Consider the following 15,988-nt stretch of genomic DNA (forward strand, 5'->3'; position numbering starts at 1 on the left):
TCGGTCACACAGAAAATAAGCCAGGTAGCCAGGATTTGAACTCAGGAAGTCTTGACTCCAGAGTCTGGGTTCTTAGCTGCTATTTATGCTACCTTGGAAGGATGGAAGGAAGGACAGACAGATGGAAGGGAGATACCCTAGTATATTCATTCATTAATATCATAGATTTGGCCTAACCAAGATTATACTGTGTGTACATTTTTTAATTTTTCTTTTCTTTTCTTTTTGCATTATTTCATGTTCATAGTTTAACAGCACCCGTTCGCCCTCCCCCACTGAGTGTTGCCACATGGCCCCATGGAGTAGAAAGGTATTGGTTCTGAGAACATTCCTTCACAGCCCTATCCTATACTCTCTTCAGAAGCTCTCCCTTTCTTCTCTCCTTTAACTTTATTGCAAACTCTCTTCTAACTAACAGTTGTTCTTTTAAATTCAATTTAAAGAACGGTATTTTCCTAACTTGAATTAAACAAAATATAATGGAGACAGCCATAGCATTGGAGTTTTCCCCCATTTACTGCCCCCCTCCAAGTTGTAATTTGCGGCTCTGTTCAATATGGGCAACGCCTACTGGCCGCTGCTGCTGCAGTTCCAAGGAAAGAAATTCCAACTTGCCCTATATTTATCAGAACTGTAAAGTTTCAGCTTTTCAAATCGAAAACAGAGAACAGGATAAAAGGATTCTCTGGCAGTCAATTGTCCCTGTCACCATGAAATAAAAGTGCTTTTGGCTGCTGGTCAGAGCCAGTAGTCAGGTCACTATCCTTTAGTCCTTTCCAGGTCCATTGTTATTCAAGGAAGGAATCGCCTACCAAATGAGGCCTCTGGTGGTGGGGGTGTCTCTAAGTTCTGCTCTTGCGTGCTTCAGCCCTAACCTCCCCCCCCCCCCTTTTTGCATGCACCAAACTTTTTTTTCTTTTTTGGAAGTTACCTAGGAAACAAAGTCTTTTGTGCTCCAACTTTATTTGAGCTATTCGCTTCGCTGGGAATCTGCACAAAAGCTGAAGAGAGAAAGAAGGTTGCAATATTTTATTAAAACGTTCATGGCGAACACATTTTTCCCAAGGGGGGAATCACATCCTGTTGGGTGTGTTGGGGGGCTTTGCAGAAACCTCGGATAAGGTAAGTAAATAGTGGGAGTTAGTTTAAACAAGTGATTCTAGAATCCGTTCTTTAAAGGAACTTGAGAATAGTTCATTTGACAATACGTGAAATCCTCTGAGTCAGCAGGGCAAGATGTTTCCAAATGTGAAGAGAATTTTTTTTTAATGATCCTGATTTTAGAACAGAATATTAGATATTTAAGCAGAGTGTTATCAAAACCTTACTGGAATAAGAGGAAAAAGTATTTCTTTTATACAGATACCCACCTTCTTCCAAATCATATAAAGAAATAAAACTAGGTTCAGTAGTGAAAACTGGGTCTTTTAGTAATCTGGTTTAGAAATCCAACCCTGAAATCAAAACTGGGATGTAACTTTTTAATAACCTGGGCCAGGTGCCCAATCCTGAACAGAAGTTAGACAATATTAATATTCATCAAAGGTTTGAATGGAGAATTTTCAAATGTCATATAGAAATGAAAACCTCTTACTACACAGCTGAAAGACAAGTTTTACAGGGCAAAGCTGAAAGAAAATAAACTAGGACTGTTTTACTCTTCCAAATTTGAAAAAGAAACCCACTTCAATCTTTTTCCCCAGTAATAGCAATTGTATTTTCCATTAGAGTTGGGGGGGGGGTCTCTTCTCTTTGCTTTTCCTTGTGCATACAATGTTGATGAAACTGAGTTCTTAAAATATTATTCATAAAAGCTGTCCTCCTGCACTGAAATTAACTTCTTGTATTTTAAAGGCCTCTCAGATTAGGTTGGCTTGTCCTTCAGGTGATGTGTTCTGGAATGTCTCCCGACTCCAGGTTTTCTGGCACATTTTCTGAGCCTTTGGCACATCTTCCTTTGATCCCAAGATTTTTTATAGAAATTTGTGGCAAGATAAATAGCCAGAAAGCAGATCTATTTTTTCCTTAGATGTCTCCTTCAGTTTGAAATTTGGGACTTTCTGACTACCTTGTCTCTCTTCTTAATTCCTTTTAACTGAAGAGCATGTTCGTTTGGTCCTTGTTTTCCTTTTGTATTGCTTCACTATTGAAATAATACTTTCAAGTAGTTGTGCTTACTAACTATTTCTGGGAATTCTTCCTTTGTCCTAAAAGCATATTTCTGACCTTGTTTTTTTTTTTCTTTTTTCTTATCTAAACTGTGAAATTCCTTATATGTGTGCTTATGCATAAGCTGTGATGACTGAATCTGAATGTACTTCGTTTGCAGTCCCACCCCCCAGAGGACGAAGATACAGATGTGATGTTAGGGCAGAGGCCGAAAAACCCAATACACAATATCCCCTCTACACTGGACAAGCAGACCAACTGGAGCAAAGCGCTACCTCTCCCAACGCCAGAGGAGAAGATGAAACAAGATGCCCAAGTGATTTCTTCTTGCATTATTCCCATCAATGTCACTGGTATCGTTCTCTTGTTGTTGTTTTTTCCCCTTTAGGGGCAGTTGGGTCAGAATATTCTGTGTATTAAATCTGTGCTGTAGGGCTAGGCATTAAGAATACCATTTTGTAAATAAATAACACCTTTTTTTTTTTCATCCAAATGCAACCCAGGAGATGCTCAATAGGCTATTGTCAGGTTTGGAACATCTATTTGCATATGTTCTGCTGGGCTACTTGTTATGTAAATGATGGACAGTTTCTTTTTGAAAAAAAATCAGCAAATAGCTCTTTGGCCCTAGCTTACTGAAATAAGGAGAAAGCAGCAGTGATTAATCATATGATAATGATGTGTGGCACCCACGGAAAGAAAACAGCATAACCCAGGTTTCTAAAACAGCAAGTTGACCAACTAGAAAAATCTGTTTTCATGCTTCCTTTGATGAAGGTAGGATTGAAAAAAAAAAAAGACCATTTAGATTTCTGTATTAATTTTAGGGATTTTTTTTTTACCTAAATACATAAATGAACACTAAATTCTATTTTATAACCAGCAAGTCTGTCTTCTTTTCACTCTCTGTTTTCCTCCTCCTGGGTATAAGAGTTTGAATATTAGTCTAGGTGGAATGAAAGCCTAGCTGGAATTTTCTTCAATGTTTTTTTGATAATTGTGAATTCCAGAACTGGATCTCATCATCTTAAATTGTAAGTCAAATAATGATATAAATAGTCTAACTTTCAAAAATAGAAATTAAATGATCTATCCATTGGGCTTTCTTTAAACATCTCTAGTAGTGATGTTTTAACTTATGTATTTATTGAAAATTTCAAAACAGTCATGTTATGACTGATTTTCATTTTGATTTCATGTGACAAAAGATTTAATGTCCCTTAAGATACATTTTGGACACAGCTATTATTAACCCCACTCAAATTTCTCTCACATAGAGCAGGAAGCAAACAGACCAGGTATGTGGGACAGATATTTTTTCCTCAAGAAAAAAACAAAGGAGTTCTAGTTGATTGGCCTGTTGTGAGCTGGGAGTTAATTTTTCTGATGACCTATTCAACTTGTAGGAAAATTTATTCTAAAGATGTGCGATTATCTGATCTCTGTAATCTAAATGGGATGTATTAGGGTTTTGGCACCCTCTTAAACTAATTTTCAGTTCTGGGAACATCTGATGATTAGCAGCACCTGCTCCCTTCCTGGCACTGTAAGTAAAATCTTGTTTTCAAATTCAGTCCTATGATTATGGGCTATCGTCTATGATTAGGAAAAAGGGAAGATTTCTCCTTCTGCTTTATTTTAGGAAATCCCAGACTAAAGCCTAGATCAGACATTGATTTCAAGAGCTTTAATGAGGATGTCATTATTGCTGTCCACATAACACAATGTCTGTGCCTGTGTATCACCTATTCTATAATTATTAACAGCAAAATGAAGCATTTTAATTTTCAGTCAGAACTAAGAAAGGAAAATTTCGTTAGTAAAAATTATCTGATAGTATTATAATTATTCATCATGTGATACAGATTTTTCAAAGTGAATTCTAGAAACTGTTGGCCCTATAAGCAGAACTCAACTGCTTCATTATACAGCTGAACCAAGATTTATATGCCATCCCCTTGCTTAACAATCAGGATAAAGGATGAGATGACCAAATTCATGACATTTTGGCTGTTTGAGATGAAGCACACTCTGAAAAATTCAACGTGCATGCCTGTGCCAGGAAGAGTTTGAGTTCCTTGCCTCCCACCTCATTGTTCTAGTTTTGATAGGACTACATGTAGTGTTGGTAATATGAGTAAAGAGAGAGAAACTAATAAGTATCAAGATTGGTCCTTTGTAGTTATAAAGACAAACAAACAAATGGCATAAAGATTGAGAATTGAAACTTTACAGATGGAACAGAAGGGGTCCATTCAAGTGCAGAACTGGGGACTGCCCTATATGTTTATTTCATATTGATAGGACAGGTGGTGCTAAACCAAAAAGCATCCAATTTAGTTAGCTGAAGAAAATAGTTACGTGATGATTTAAGAAAACAAATCCAATAAGCTGCTGTGTGTGTGTGTGTGCACGCGTACACACGCCTACACAACTAGAGGCTAAGGTTTGGGCACAGGAGGTGGAGGGGAAAAAGACTCACAAAGACGCTTTTAATAAAGAAATGGGTCAGGATATGTTAGCTGAACTAATTCAGGTTAACATCTTGGCTTTGAATCTACTATGCAAAGGTATCAGTTTCAGAGAGCCCAGAAATAGACCAGTAAATAATAGTAACCAAAGGTTATAAATCCTTAAGGAGCCATTTTCTGTGTGAGAGTGATTTTTTGATGTCTATTTCTCTTTTCTTTTCTTTTGATTTCTCTCCTTTGATTTTTACTTTTGGCAGTGCGAGCTGTTGTGGAGAGCACCGTTTAGAAGTAAAGCTTAATGTACTGCAACATAATTTAAATAAGAGCTGAATAAGGGCTCCCTTATATTTGTTCACAGGCTTAATCCAAACTCTTCCCTCACTTCCAATCAATAAATATCACTGTGTTCCAAGCAAATGAAAATTTGTTTGCCATTTCTAAAGGCTAATGAGACCTATTTTGTGGGTTGCAGGAGTTGGTTTTGACAGAGAGGCTAGTATACGCTGCTCTCTTGTTCATTCACAATCTGTACTACAGCGGAGACGAAAATTGAGGAGGAGGAAAACCATCTCGGGTATCCCTAGAAGAGTTCAACAAGAAATAGGTGTGGTATAAAAAAATGCTAATGGTTTCTGTCTAGTGCAGATTATGAGGAGGTAAAATGGAAGCCAGCCTTCAACCGGCTTCCTTAAAAATACTACATGTTTTAACTGGTAGAGGTTTGGAAATGGTGTGTATTTGTTTTGTATTCAGCAAGTCAGGCGGTATTACTTTTTAACTCTCTGTTCTTGACTATAAAGGTTTAAGTATAAAGTATAGATGTGGGCATATACACTCAAGTTTTGTGATTTAAATGTAATATTTGCTAATTTTTAAATGTTAAGGAAGAAAACACTAAAAATTTTTAATTTTTAAGGTAGAAATTATGAATAAAAAGTAATACGATTCAATGTAAGATATTTTTTGGAAAATTGTAACTTCATTTAAAGAAAAAGATATACTTTTACAGCATTAGTTATTTTAAAAAATAATAAACAGACTCAAATATTGAATATTGAAAATATGGTACCTTTGGTGACACTTTTCTATTCTGTTCAATGTGTTTAGAATATCTCTGCCTAGGTTTTAAAAATCATTATTATGGTAGCTTCTCTTGTAAATAAGATTTTTATTTCTTCTAACCAGTCTATGATTTTCATTTTATTATGTTTATATTACAAAATGCAAATAAAAAGTAGTATCCAAGAAGATAAAATGTACTTTAGTTAAAAAATGTTGTCACTTTCTGGTGCACATCGATGTGGTAGTAAAGAGAGATCATAAGATATAAAAGCATATCTTCTCTTACTATACATACATATATATGTGTATGCATTTATTTATATATAGATTGAGAGAGAAAGAAGGATAGAAACAGAGAAAGACAGAAAGCATTTTAACTTTCTCCTAATTTGATTTCTCCTAATATTGATTTTTTTATTGATTTTATATTTTATTGATTTTTTTCTGTAAGAGAAACTTACATGCCAGCCCACAGATCTGTGGATATCTCTCAATTAGTCTGTTGATGTATTAAATATCTCACTGTGCTTTCCATGTGCCCTAGATTCTGATGAATCACCAGTGGCCAGGGAAAGGAATGTGATTGTGCACACAAACCCAGATCCCTCCAACACTGTCAACAGGAGGTCCGGAACCAGGGACTCGGAGTGCCAAACTGAGGATATTTTAATTGCTGCCCCATCCAGAAGGAGAATCAGGGCTCAAAGGGGTCAAAGCATTGCAGCTTCCCTTTCTCATTCTGCTGGCAACATTTCTGCGCTAGCAGACAAAGGTGACACCATGTTTACTCCTACAGTGAGCAGCCGTACAAGATCTCGGAGCCTTCCTCGGGAAGGTAATAGAGGTGGAGATGCTGAACCCAAAGTTGGTGCTAAACCCTCAACATATGAAGAGGAAGAGCCTTTCGTGGGTGACCATGAAAGAACCCCTAATGACTGCAGCGAAGCTCCGAGCAGCCCAAGTACACAGGAACACCAGCCTGCTTTGGGCCTGGCCTGTTCTCAGCATCTTCACAGTCCCCAGCACAAGTTAAGTGAGAGGGGGAGGTCACGTCTGTCCCGAATGGCTGCTGACTCTGGCAGCTGTGACATCTCCTCCAACTCAGACACCTTTGGGAGCCCTATCCACTGCATCTCCACAGCTGGCGTCCTCCTCAGCAGCCACATGGACCAGAAGGATGACCACCAGTCATCCAGTGGGAACTGGAGTGGAAGCAGCTCCACATGCCCCTCACAGACCTCAGAAACAATCCCTCCTGCAGCTTCTCCTCCCCTCACTGGCTCTTCGCACTGTGACTCAGAGTTGTCATTAAACACAGCCCCTCATGCTAACGAGGACAGCAGTGTCTTTGTGACAGAGCAGTACAATGACCATTTGGATAAAGTGAGAGGCCACCGGGCAAACTCCTTTACCTCCACTGTTGCAGATCTGCTGGATGACCCTAGCAATAGCAACACAAGTGACAGTGAGTGGAATTACCTGCACCACCATCACGATGCCTCCTGCCACCAAGATTTTAGTCCTGAGCGTCCGAAGGCAGATAGCCTGGGCTGCCCAAGCTTCACAAGCATGGCCACTTATGACAGCTTTCTGGAAAAGTCTCCATCGGACAAAGCGGATACCAGCTCTCACTTTTCAGTAGACACAGAAGGATACTATACCTCCATGCACTTTGACTGTGGGCTCAAAGGTAATAAGAGCTATGTCTGTCACTATGCAGCCATGGGTCCAGAAAACAGCCAGGGCGTTGGTCCTGGTCTTCCAGACTGTGCCTGGCAGGACTACTTAGATCACAGGAGGCAGGGGAGACCAAGCATCTCTTTCAGGAAACCAAAGGCAAAGCCTACCCCACCTAAACGTAGCTCATCATTGAGGAAGTCCGATGGAAATGCAGATGTTCCTGAGAAGAAAGAACCAAAGATAAGCAGTGGTCAGCACCTGCCTCACAGTTCCAGGGAAATGAAGTTGCCTCTTGATTTCTCCAACACGCCTTCTCGAATGGAAAATGTCAATCTTCCGACCAAGCAGGAACCTTCTTGGGTGAACCAGAGCGAACATGGAATGAAGGAACCTCAGTTAGACACCTCAGATATTCCACCATTCAAAGATGAAGGTGCTGAATCAACTCACTATGCAGACCTCTGGCTTCTAAATGACTTGAAAACAAATGATCCTTATAGATCTTTATCTAATTCAAGCACTGCTACGGGTACCACAGTTATTGAGTGCATCAAATCTCCAGAGAGCTCTGAATCCCAAACATCACAGTCAGAATCAAGAGCCACCACCCCATCTCTTCCTTCTGTTGACAATGAATTTAAACTGGCTTCACCAGAAAAGCTGGCTGGCTTGGCTTCTCCATCAAGTGGCTACTCAAGCCAGTCTGAAACACCAACATCCTCTTTCCCTACAGCCTTCTTTTCAGGTCCATTGTCTCCTGGAGGTAGCAAAAGAAAACCTAAAGTCCCAGAAAGGAAATCCTCACTCCAGCAACCCTCTTTAAAAGATGGAACCCTCTCACTGAGTAAAGACCTTGAACTTCCAATTATACCTCCTACTCATCTTGACCTAAGTGCTCTTCATAATGTCTTGAATAAACCATTCCACCACCGTCACCCATTGCATGTTTTTACTCATAATAAGCAAAACACAGTAGGAGAAACGCTGAGGTCAAATCCTCCACCGTCCCTTGCAATTACACCGACAGTCCTGAAATCTGTTAACCTTAGGTCCATCAGTAAGTCTGAAGAAGTTAAGCAAAAAGAAGGCAACAATACAGATCTCCCCTACTTAGAGGAAAGTGCTCTCACAATGGCTGCCTTATCTCCAGGTAAGATCAGGCCACATACGGCAAAGAAATCAGTATCACGGCAGTACTCGGCTGAAGATAGCATACTGTCCTTTTTAGACTCTTCTGCGGTTGAGATGGGACCAGATAAACTGCATTTGGACAAGAACCCTCCTTTCGATGTAAAGAATCACTGCAATCCAGAAACTGTGGCCTCAGCTGGTAGCAATCTTCTAGATTCAAATGTCATGAAAGACCAAATACAGATGGAGAGTGAGCCTATTCCAGAAAACACACCAACTAAAAACTGTGGGGTTTCCACAGAAGGATTTCAAAGGGTGTCTGCTGCCCGCCCAAATGGTTTGGACAGCAAAATATTACAGTATGGAGCTGGTCCAGATGGAGTGCTAGAACAGAAGCCATCCTCTGAAGATCAGGAGGAAGGTGCACAACCTGTGGATGTAATCGCATCTCAGTCCAACTCACCAACTAGAACAATGGACATAAGCAACCAACTTAAGCATCAACTTGTTATGAGCCACCACCATGACAAAGTGCCTGGGACTATCCGCTATGAATCAGAGATATCAACTGTAAATTCATTTCCTGAAAAATGTTTTGAGCAGGAAAATATTGCTTCAGGTATTTCACCCAAAAGTGCCTCTGATAACAGCAGAGCAGAGGAGACCCAAGGAAATGTGGATGAGGCTTCATTGAAAGGTCAGTCATTGTTACCCATGTCATGAAAGAAATGTGTCTTAGGGCATTTCCTATAGCATTTCTTTTTTACTTCTCCATAATACAGTACAGCTGTGGGTGTTGGTTTCCCTCCACTATTTCTTTTCATGTATTAAAACAACATAGATAAAAGCTTGTGTTATTGAGGAATTAAGCTTTGAAGATATATTTCTCATGTGAAAACTGGTGGTAAGGTAACTCCTGTTTGATCCCCAAGTCAGTAGCATAGTAGTGTGCTGAGTAGCTTCTTCTTAAAGATAATTCTGTTCTTATTTTAAGAATCATCACCGAGTGATGACTCCGTCATCTCACCACTTAGTGAAGACTCTCAAGCTGAAGCAGAGGGTGTGTTTGTGTCTCCAAACAAACCTCGAACAACTGAGGATTTATTCGCTGTCATTCACAGGTGAGGCAATGTTACCAAGGTCCCAGAAACAAAGGGTACACAAAAGGTTTTGCTTCTTAAATTGCTTTTCAACAAATGCAAATACAGGAATGTCTTTTGTACTTACAGCACATTCAATAGAAACAAAAGCAAGCAAGGAAGAATTATTTTTCCAAATCAAATGGTAGACTTACACAAAAATTGGGAAATGTGAATCTTTATATAGAGAGAGACCTCAATTGAGAGACTCTTATAATAACAGATGAGAGGAAGATGTTGGTTCCCCCCCCAGAAAAGACATTCTGCAACAAGTTTGTGAAAACAATTTGTAGTTACGTAACTTGGAATGAAAGTTCAAACTCCAGTGTAATCATTATGCGCACGTGTGTGTGTGTGTGTGTGTGTGTGTGTGTGTGTGTGTTAGTCAGCATTGCATTGCTGTGACCAAAATACCCAACAAGAACAACTTAGAAGGAAAGCTTATTTGGAGTTCACAGTTCAGAGGTCTCAATCCATAGATGGCTGATTCCATTGCTTTGGGCCCATGATGAGGGCAGAACATCATGGCAGAAGGGCATGGTGGAAGAGCACCGCTCCATTCGTGGCAGCCAGGAATGAGGGACGCAGGGAAGAACAGCTCTTCTAGGGTATATCCCTAGTGATACACCTCCTCCAGCCTTAGTCAATCCATTCAAAGTAGGATGGACCAGTAAGGTTACATCTCTCACAATCCAATCATTGTACCTCCAGGCGTTCCTGCATTAACACAGGAGCTTTTGGGGGACACCCCATATCCAAACCATAACTCTGTGTGTGTGTGTGTGTGTGTGTGTGTGTGTGTGTGTTTTGTCTGTGATGCTGGGGATGGAACCTAGAGCCTCACACATGTTAGGCAAGTGCTCTACCACAGAGCTACACTCCCACCCTTCTAACTTTTAAGTAATTTCTTGAACCTCGAGAAATGTGTTCAAAGCTGTAATCACACAGAGCAGAGCCAAATATGTTGATTCACCAAAACAATCAGGAGCCCAAGTTTGAGATAGTGTATATACCTGCCCATTTCATACCTTGGAACACCAATAATTGCTTCTTTTTTTCTCTCTCTCTTCTTAAAACTTAAATTTCTTCAATAGTATTAGCCTCCATCTAAAAATTAATGTCCATATCCCATGAACAGGGGATGTCCTCTAAGTAGCTTTCCCAGGACAAGATTGTGCCTATGCTACTCATACACACTTTCTCATTTGGGCCCCTGTGCCCTTGTGATCAGTGGCCCATATTTGCAAGAAGTACAAATTCATTACAGCTGGTAAACAAAGACTAGAGCAGGAACTAGCTTTTGGAAAACACTCATATTCAACTGATCTAGCCAATTGTGATGTGCCTACTTTCACAGATATGGCTGTCTTCTTACAGCAGGCCTTGAGGACCTTGGTGGAACTCCTAAGGGGCAGAACTTGAGAATTATCTTTTCCACCATCTCATTAACTTAACATTTTTTAAGTTTTTTTTCAAGCAGCTTACAATCTTTTTTTGGGGGGGAGGATTCTATTTTTTAAAGAAACTTCTATTGATATAGTTCTCTCTTGAAGGAGCACTGTTTTTCAACAATTATTTTTTGCTTGTTTTGTTGTTGTTGTTTTGGTACTAGGGATTGAGGTCACTTAACCACGGAGCCACATCTCCAGCCCTATTTTGTATTTTATTTAGAGACAGGGTCTCACTGAGTTGCCTAGCACCTTGCTTTTGTTGAGGCTGGCTTTGAACTTGTGATCCTCCTGCCTCAGCCTCCAGAGCTGCTGGGATTATAGTTGTGCACCACTGCACCCAACTTGTTTTGTTTTCATTTTCTGTTTTTAATTTTAGGTTCCAATCATAAACTTCTCCTCATTACCTTACCAGCCACACTTCACTTGGCAGGTGAAGAATCTATTTGGTTTTCTTCACCCTCATACTTTATCTTCAATCCCAGGACAAATTACTAATCTTCTACATAAATTAAGGAGCCAAGTACTTATCCCTAAGGAATCATATGTTGTGTCTGAATGGCACACAGGATGAAAGTAGTGGAATCAGAAAGATCTAGATTTGAATTACTTCTGCCACTTTCTATGCAGTCTTGAATAAGTTAAAACCTATGAACCCATCCCATTAGTGTAATGATGATACCAACAGGTCACATATTTGATTTTGATGATAAGGTGATATTTTTGTGTCTAGAATATGGTAGGTCAAAAGCAAAAGTTAGTTTGAAAATTCTCCCTTATGGGAGTGCCAGATACTATATGCAAGTTATCAACCACAGAGGTTTCAGTGAACCAAAATCAGGCTGATCTCCAATTATAAAGCTCACATTTTCTTTACATTTTTAAAATTTAGTTTTTAGCTATAGGTGAACACAATATATTTATTTTACATTTGCATGATGCTGAGGATCAAACCCAGTGCCTCACGCATGCTGGGTGAGTACTCCACCTCTGAGCCACATCCCCAGCCCTTCTTTACATATTTTTAAGTTGGTGAGAGAGCATGTTGCCAGTACTTTTCAATGAACTGCGTTATGCTGTAGATTCATTAAATTTATACCTGCTTACTTATCAAAAGAAAATCAATAATATGATGATGGGTGCAGACTTATCGAGGTTGATAATCTTAGATTTGCAATTGTATAGGGTTTACTTATGTATTTACACCACAGAGATAAGAGTTAGTTTGATTCCTTGAGAGCTTGCAGTATATAAAGCTTTAAGAACTGCAGGGATGGTCTAGATGCTGAATTCCTCACAGAGTTTGGCTTACCACTTAACATGCTGTTGGTGTTCCTGGGCAGCTATGGGAAATGATATTTGCAGCCAAAGATGAATTGATTTACTTAAAAAGTCATTTAACTAATTTTTTTATGTGAAAAGTAGAAAGTTGTCTAATGCATCCCCATATATCTATCACCCAGACCCATTAACTCTCAAACTAGGGTCAGTCTTGTCCCGTCCACACTTCCAACTATTTGCTCTTTCTAATTTTGTTTGGAAATCAATTCTCAACACCAAAGCATTTCATCTACATCGATAAGAAAAAGCCACAGTCATTCACCACATTGTAATAAAAAGTCAGATAGCAGTATTTTCTTAAACCCCTGCAAAACATCCCAATAAGTCCTCATCTATAACCTCCAGCCCCAACATTGGTTGTTATCTGAAAAGGGCATCTGCAGAAAGTAACTGATGCCCACCAGTCAAGGAGAATTTTCCTCAAACTGTGAGTGTCACAGGGCAAGGAATATATCTTACTCTTCATCTGTGTAGCTCTAATACTTAGTATCCTATCATGTAGGACACACTCAAAATACTCTTCAAATAGATGTGTGAATGGAACTGAACTCTTTGCTTCATAAAAATGTATGGGACTCAGATTTGCTCCATTGTTTTCCTTTTCTTAAAAGATCCAAGAGGAAAGTACTTGGAAGAAAAGATTCTGGGGACATGTCTGTTCGAAGCAAATCGAGAGTTCCCCTTGGCAGCAGTAGCAGCGGGGCCAGTTCTGTCACTTCGCCCAGCAGCAACGTGACAACTGCAAACAGCCAGAGGTCTCCTGGTCTCATCTACCGCAATGCCAAAAAGTCCAACACATCCAACGAAGAGTTTAAGCTGCTACTCCTCAAGAAAGGCAGTCGCTCCGATTCCAGTTACCGCATGTCTGCCACTGAGATCCTGAAGAGTCCCATCCTGCCCAAACCTCCTGGGGAACTCACAGTGGAGTCCCCCCAAAGCACTGATGATGCCCATCAGGGATCCCCTGGAGCCGAGGCATTGTCCCCACTCTCCCCGTGCTCCCCGAGGGTCAACGCGGAAGGATTTTCCTCTAAGAACTTTGCCACCTCAGCATCAGCCAGGGTTGGACGTTCCCGGGCGCCCCCTGTAGCCAGCAGCAGCCGCTACAGTGTCCGCTGCCGGCTGTACAACACGCCCATGCAGGCCATCTCCGAGGGCGAGACGGAAAACTCCGATGGGAGCCCGCATGACGACCGCTCCTCCCAGAGCTCCACATAGGGCGCCTATGTCAGGCTGCCCCCAAACGCCCAAATCCTTAGTTCCGAGGGGATGTGGGGATGCTACAGAGGACTCCGGACAAGTAACAGGACTGGGGAGCATCACTGCTTAGCAACGGATTTCTAAATACATGCTGGGGAAACAAAAAGTGGTTTAGTCATTCTTGATTCGTTCCATGTTTTGAGTAACTGCACTGTCTTTTCATGGTTTTTCTTTAGCTTAGTTTTATTTACCCAACCTCATTCACCGTGATAATAAAGCATATAAAAATATCTAATTTTCATGAAACCTACACAAGGTTTTTCCCAGAGCTGCCTATTCAAAAAAAATAAAGCCCTCACTGTCATGATTCTTTAAGAAGATGAAATTACTCTGGAGGTTTGGTATTTTTTTACATTAAAATGAACAAAAGCAAAATTTAGAAGAAAGAAGTACACATATGTAAATACCATATTTTTGATAAAAATGTGTAAATAGGTTTATCAATGATGAGTGGACATGTGGCCAATTATCTACCGCACACCAACTGTTTGTAGAACACACAAAATAAAGTGTAATAACTGTATTCTGTGAATACCATTTTCATATCAATACCATATTTAAATGTCCACCGATAATTTCTGAGTGATGAAAACCTCAAATATGAATTTAAAACTGGTGAAATAAAGGAAACCTTGAGGTCATATACTGAAATGTGATTAATCTAAGATAAAGAATTCAGACCTAATCATTTTTATGACAAATTACAGCATAAACAAGCTAATAGCAACCTGTAGCTGTGATTTGCCATGTGGTAATTTGGACAGAATGAAAAGCATGCTTTTGACTTTTTTTTAGTCAACATGAGAGAAGTCATCATTCTCAACACAAGGCCCTGAAAAAACAGCATTTGACAGTGAGTGTCCTTTAGACTTTAATTTTTTCAATGGATTGCTTTAAAGAGAATGAGTAGGGAAACCAGTAGTTAATTTTAGGTTATGTTTTATATTAGGCTACTGGGGACATAAAAGGTCATAATCCAATGACTATAATCTTTAAAATCCTTCAACAGTTTAGCAATTAGCTCCAGGTTCTTAAACTAACAAAAATAAAATGTAAGCATGCCACAGAGCTATTGATTTATCAGTAAGTACCTGCAATGAGTTTTCAGTGAAGCTTTCTCTCTGTGCTGATGAGATTCATGCTACCTAAAAATTAACAGAAGTGACACTGTGAACAATGTAGTTGGGAAATAGGTATGTGTATATGCATTATTTATATTCACTGTTAAACTGGGAATGGGGAACAGCTCTGGTTCACAATGCTACATACAACTGAGTTTTTGTCTGGTTTTACTATATCTGCTTGATGGCAAAGGGGGGGGGGTGGCGGGTGGGAAAGGAACTGTCAGGGCAAGTGCTCTGATAAAATGAAGGCAGGGAAACAAGCTGAATTACTTGAAATTACTTGAATTTTCTTGTCTTAAAACTGAAAAAAAATGTAGTTACAAGTTGAAATCTGCAAGTGGTTTTTACACCTCTGACTTTCACGTGAACTGATACTAATATTTGGAATCGTGTCAGAAATATAAGCAGCTATGTACTTAGAATAGGTTTTGAATGGGAGAGGTAGAAAGTAGAGAGAACTAAGAAGGGATATGGCCTATAAAAGACTAGAATGTGAGTAGAATGATAGACTACACCAGGGTTACCAAGAAATTTATATGCAGCTGGCTTTAAGCCCATGCAAGTGGTATTTGGAAAAGTAGGATGTGTGGAAAGGGGTTTGTGGTTTGGGATTAACTCAATGCAAAATGAAGGAGAAAGCCTGGTCTAAGAAGATACTGTCTTTCAATAGAAATGTGTTTTAAGATGTTACAGATTAAGAATTAGAGAATCTGATTGCTGTTGGTGTTTTGTTTGTTTGGAAAGAAAAAAAAAATGTTTGGCTTCTACTATTTGTTTGTACTACCAAATTGTGTTACTTAATTTCTTGTCATTCTTGTATGTAAAAATGGGTGCTGGGGGTGGAGGGGTAGAGGAGGAGATTGAGAGGGGGTAGAGAGAGTGTGACAGGGAGAGAGAGAGTGAGAGAATGTGTGTGGGTGTGTATGTGTGAACATGTGTACTGGGGATAGATAAGCTACCTGGTAAAGGGTTGAACATTTACAAAGTGTTATACTTTTTATTAAAAGAAAAATGTTTTGGGGTTTGAAAAAAATGGACCATAATTTCTCATTGGAACACACTAATTAAGACAACCAGCATGGTTTGACACCACATGGGAACATGAACAAATCTGTCTCATGCTTCGAAAAGTACACTTGGCAAAATTTTAAAAATAAAGTTTT

At 39.6% G+C, this 15,988-nt stretch overlaps 1 protein-coding gene across 2 annotated transcripts in view; it reads left to right on the plus strand.

Annotated features, from left to right (window-relative positions):
* The window catches only part of Nhs (NHS actin remodeling regulator), a 330,401-nt gene extending 316,742 nt beyond the window's left edge, over positions 1-13,659 (plus strand). The window contains exons 4-9 of one of the 2 annotated variants that reach the window (XM_027927401.3): positions 248-310; positions 2,330-2,522; positions 5,113-5,244; positions 6,247-9,210; positions 9,508-9,634; positions 13,053-13,659. In XM_027927401.3, coding sequence (XP_027783202.3) covers positions 248-310; positions 2,330-2,522; positions 5,113-5,244; positions 6,247-9,210; positions 9,508-9,634; positions 13,053-13,659 — 4,086 coding nt within the window. The remainder of the gene's footprint in view (positions 1-247; positions 311-2,329; positions 2,523-5,112; positions 5,245-6,246; positions 9,211-9,507; positions 9,635-13,052) is intronic. The other variant, XM_027927402.3, reaches the window with a different exon arrangement.
* Positions 13,660-15,988: the final 2,329 nt, after the last annotated feature.

The sequence above is a fragment of the Marmota flaviventris genome, chromosome X (assembly GCF_047511675.1).
Source record: "Marmota flaviventris isolate mMarFla1 chromosome X, mMarFla1.hap1, whole genome shotgun sequence".
In the NCBI taxonomy this organism is placed as follows: Eukaryota; Metazoa; Chordata; class Mammalia; order Rodentia; family Sciuridae; genus Marmota; species Marmota flaviventris.